General features: G+C 39.2%; 1 protein-coding gene across 1 annotated transcript; it reads right to left on the bottom strand.

Annotated features, from left to right (window-relative positions):
* Positions 1-590: 590 nt before the first annotated feature.
* On the bottom strand, positions 591-2,487 carry LOC125177894 (putative GPI-anchored protein pfl2). The gene is made up of 2 exons (XM_047880487.1): positions 2,470-2,487; positions 591-2,050 (listed from the first exon to the last, which is right to left on the bottom strand). The coding sequence occupies exons 1-2, from the start codon at positions 2,485-2,487 to the stop codon at positions 665-667; spliced, it is 1,404 nt and encodes a 467-aa protein (XP_047736443.1). The 3' UTR covers positions 591-664.
* Positions 2,488-4,222: the final 1,735 nt, after the last annotated feature.

The raw sequence follows: 4,222 nt of genomic DNA on the forward strand, positions 1-4,222 counted from the left end.
CATGCCCTGGACGCTGAGGTCGGCGGAGTAGTCCAGGAACTCGTGGTGACTGCAGTGTCAGCACCACCATGCAGTGCAGTACTGCAGTGTCAGCAACACCATGCAGTACCTTGCATGGATTAACACCAAAATTATTCCATCAGCCATCCATCGTCAAGGCTGTCAAACTGTGAGTTAATAATTGAACATCTATCTATTCACTTTGTATCCATGCGTTCGTCATATCTCATTTGACATGTTTCGTAATGTTTCATAACATTCGGGACGCCAGTTTAAAATTGCGGGACTGAATTATTGTAACGTTAACGAAATTTAATCCAGGATATTTAAAAAAACTTTTTCTATATTTTTCCTGGATCTGTCTCGACTCGTTTCATAGTCCTGGTTCTTTTCGAAAGCACTATTCCGAGACGGAGGAGTGGCATCTGAGTGCACCATTAATTAACTTCGTGATTTAGTAAAGATCCCTCATCATTCCTTACATGCACTGCGTTGATTTTGCTCAAAGGAAAATAAAAAATGCATATTATTATTTCATTTAAAGACAAACAAATGTAAGTTTATCCAAAATCAGTTCACATATCACATTTTTAAAATCAATCATTTACACTCAAAATTTAAAATGCTCCGTATCTCCATATCTGTAATCAGGACCTCCACATCATTACTTTCCGCCGTTCATTGTGAAGAAGTTGGACTTCCGGCACCAACAATCCAACTCTTTCGACGAGGTTGTGCTCGATGCGTTAGCTTTGCAGGAAGATTCCTCCGAGTCACTCTCAGTATAAGTGCTTGCAGTTTTACAAAACGAACAGTAGTCTGTTGAGCCTTGAGTTGCGCTTTTTGAACTAAAACCTGTACTGCGTGTTTGCGAAGTCGACATGGTCGTGCTGGAACTCTTCGAGGCCGAACTCGGGCTCGTAGTCTGACTGCCGGAAGAAGCGGTGGAATCTGTGTCGCCAGTCTTGCTCTTACTCGATGAATTGTCTGAGGTAGAAGCGGTCCCAGAAACTGAACTCAATTTCGAGGAAGTTCTTCGAGACGAACCACTTTCCGTCGTCGATCGAGTCGGTTTATCTGACGAGTCACTGCTGACCCCTTTTCTGCTAGAGCTTGAAGATTTTTGGGTCTTGGATGAGCTTGAGCTGCATTTTGCCGAACTCTTCGTGTCGTCTGCTTCGGAAGACTCGTCGTCAATCAACTGAGAGCTTCGGTTCGTGGTCCTCTCCGATCGATTTCTGATTCCTGCGCTGCTGGATGCTGAATTCAGTTTCTTTGATTTGCCTCGGGAGTCTGTAGTGGATTGAGATCTTGAGGAGAGGGTTTCAGTCGTACTTGATTTACAATTAGAAGAGGCACCCGTACTTGATTTTGTTCCCAGATTATCAGTATCCGAGCAAACTGTTACGGTACTTTCACCCCCTGACCGCGAGGAGCTGCATTTGTTCTCAGATGTTGCAAATTTGCTCCCAGAAGTTTTGCATCGCGTATTGCTCGACGATTCATTTGACTTGCTTTTCGAATCAGAAGTGCACGTTTTGCCGCTGGAAGAAAACTTTCTGGTATTACCTCCTGATGAGTAACTGCATTTGCTTTTCGATGGAGCATAGGATGAGCTGCCAGGGCTTTTCTTACTCCTCGTCGAGCTTGAACACGACTTAATTCCACAGTTTGTTGAGCAATATTTATTCCCCTCTGAGGTTGGCTTTGAAAAGCAATGGCGCGCTGCACAAACTGTAACTTCGCTGGAGGCTGAGCAACCGTCCGATTCATCTTCAGTTAAACTAATGCACTTCAAGCTTCGAGTTTTGCAGCTGCTTCCTGATGATGTTGTTTCAGATTTACTTTTTCCACAGGCCGCACTGCACGGGTTACCATCCAGACTTTTGCTGCTAGCACATGTCGAATCTGTGCTTTCTTCGATTTTGAATGCTGAGTGTATAGATGCTCCACTGCAGCCACACACTCGAGCGTTGATCACATTATAGTTACATTTAGGAACTGCTTTTTCACAGTTATCAACCTTGCATTTGTTGTCCACGCGGCCCTTCTATAGTCGGTTTCTAGTGAAAGCTCCGGTGATCTTTTCCTTGATCATCTTCCTGCGTCTTCCCCGGCATGGATCCCGGCATCCGTCATCAGAACTGGAGCTCGAACTTGACGAAGAAGAGGTGCTTTCCTTGCAAGAATCTTCCGTTTGGTCATTGCACTCGCAGCTTTCTTTTGTACTGCTCGAGCTGCTGCTTGATTCAGCCCCGCATAAATTGTTTCGGGTCGTCATTAAAGATTCTTCACAGCAGGCAGTTCCAAGCTTCCAATTCTTCTGAGCTCCTCCAAAGTTTCGAAGAAGTTGCGCTTTTGGTTTTTGCTTTCCGTACTTCAGATTTTATTTCCAATTTGTAGAAGTTCGCAGTAAATTTTTAAACTGAGCTGAAAGTCGAGCTTTGTACTCCCAAGTATTGTGGATACCGACGCTATATCTGTCATTTTTGAACTATTTTTGAAATTTTTCGATTAATTCCCTTCGATTGACATACGTTTGTGGATGCAAAATGCGTCATTTGACCAGAAATTGAACTTTAATAATTCGGTCGTTCGTTTTGCCCTGCAGTATTTTTTCCAGCTGATCAATTGCTAATTTTCTTATTCAATTGTTGATCTAAAATCGTTGCCCGAGTCGGACGGCAGGTAGATACGTTCGCTTAAAAGGGGATTAGAGAAACAAAACACACAAGAAGGCCTACAGCGGTAAAATTTCATGTCTTCGCAATAAGAGAGATATAATCCTAAATTAATTGGGCATTAAATAAAGAATTTCTGCATGTACCGGAATTTTGTCGTAAAATATAAACATTAAAGGGGACCTACCTCCCTGAAAATCGGAAATTTTGGCTTTTCCGTTTTCTTGACTCATTTTGTAGCTGCTGAAAAGGCACGTCTTGCGCAGTTTACCGCATGTCTGTGCGTGCTATAGTTTTTGCGTAAGACAATTTTAAAAATATATAAAATGAACATTTTTAACAATATGTACGAAAATTTATTTGAATTAAATCTGTATATATAGATCATTACTTTCGTTAATTACTAAGTGTTTGCACTCTTTTGAAAGATACAAACGAGACGCGTTTAACAAAGCTACTACCATAGATGTACATGCAATACTTTTTCTAGTAATGCAGTCTTAAACTTTTATAAAATGATCATTTTATAACATCATTTACTAATAAATGGTATTTATATGTCATTATTTAGGTTAATTGCAAAGTGTTTGCACTCGTTTGAAAGCTACAAACAAGACGCGTTCAACAAAGCTACTACCATTGATGTACATGCAACAGTTTTTGCTTAATGCAGTTGTAACGTTATGTAAAATGAATATTCCATATATATATTTTTATATATAAAAAGTCCAATTTATAGCTTATTATTCATTATAGTTAAATTTGACATAAATAGGTATAAAGACGCGTGCTGGTACCTTGAATGCAAATAATTGGCAATGGGAAAGCTTGGGCTACAATATCAAGACTTTTTTTGGGTATATTCTTCTGTTTTCAATGAATTTTACTTTATTTGGCTCCCCTGAACAATTTAAATTTTCGTTTTTTGTCTTTTTGAAAACCTATCTCCTACTACAGTTTTCAAGCTACAGCAATGAGACATATACCATTTGATTCGTAAAGACAATACCTATCAACTCTAGCATCCCTGTTTTTTAATTTGTGCATAGTTCGTCTTATATATGGGGGAGAAGGGGGGGAGGGCTGGGAAAAAGTAAAAAAATGGAAAAACGCGCATAAAAAAGAAACTATGGGGAAAATAAAAAAAAATGATGGCAGAGTTGATAGGTATGGTCTTTACGAATCTAATGATATGTGTCTCGATGTTGTAGGACGATATTTGTAGGAGGAGATAGATTTTCTATAGTACCCGCTTATGGCCGTTTTCTATGAATATCACGTTTTCTATCAATTTTTTCGGAAAAATGTTAATATGGTCTTCTATTGCCTTATTTATCAAACTGCCCTTATTGCCTCTTTTATCAAACTGGGTTATTTATAATTATCCATTTTTTCTGAGAGAATATGTATTCCGTATATCTAAGTATATACATTAGTCCTATAAGAAGTTTTAAATTTACATCAAATTGCTCGTAAATTTAGATTTATGGCTGTAAAACAGTATTGTGAATGATGTTTTAAGAATAGTCATCAGGTGAAGA

Source organism: Hyalella azteca, unplaced genomic scaffold, assembly GCF_000764305.2.
Source record: "Hyalella azteca isolate HAZT.00-mixed unplaced genomic scaffold, Hazt_2.0.2 contig5448, whole genome shotgun sequence".
Classification (NCBI taxonomy): domain Eukaryota; kingdom Metazoa; phylum Arthropoda; class Malacostraca; order Amphipoda; family Hyalellidae; genus Hyalella; species Hyalella azteca.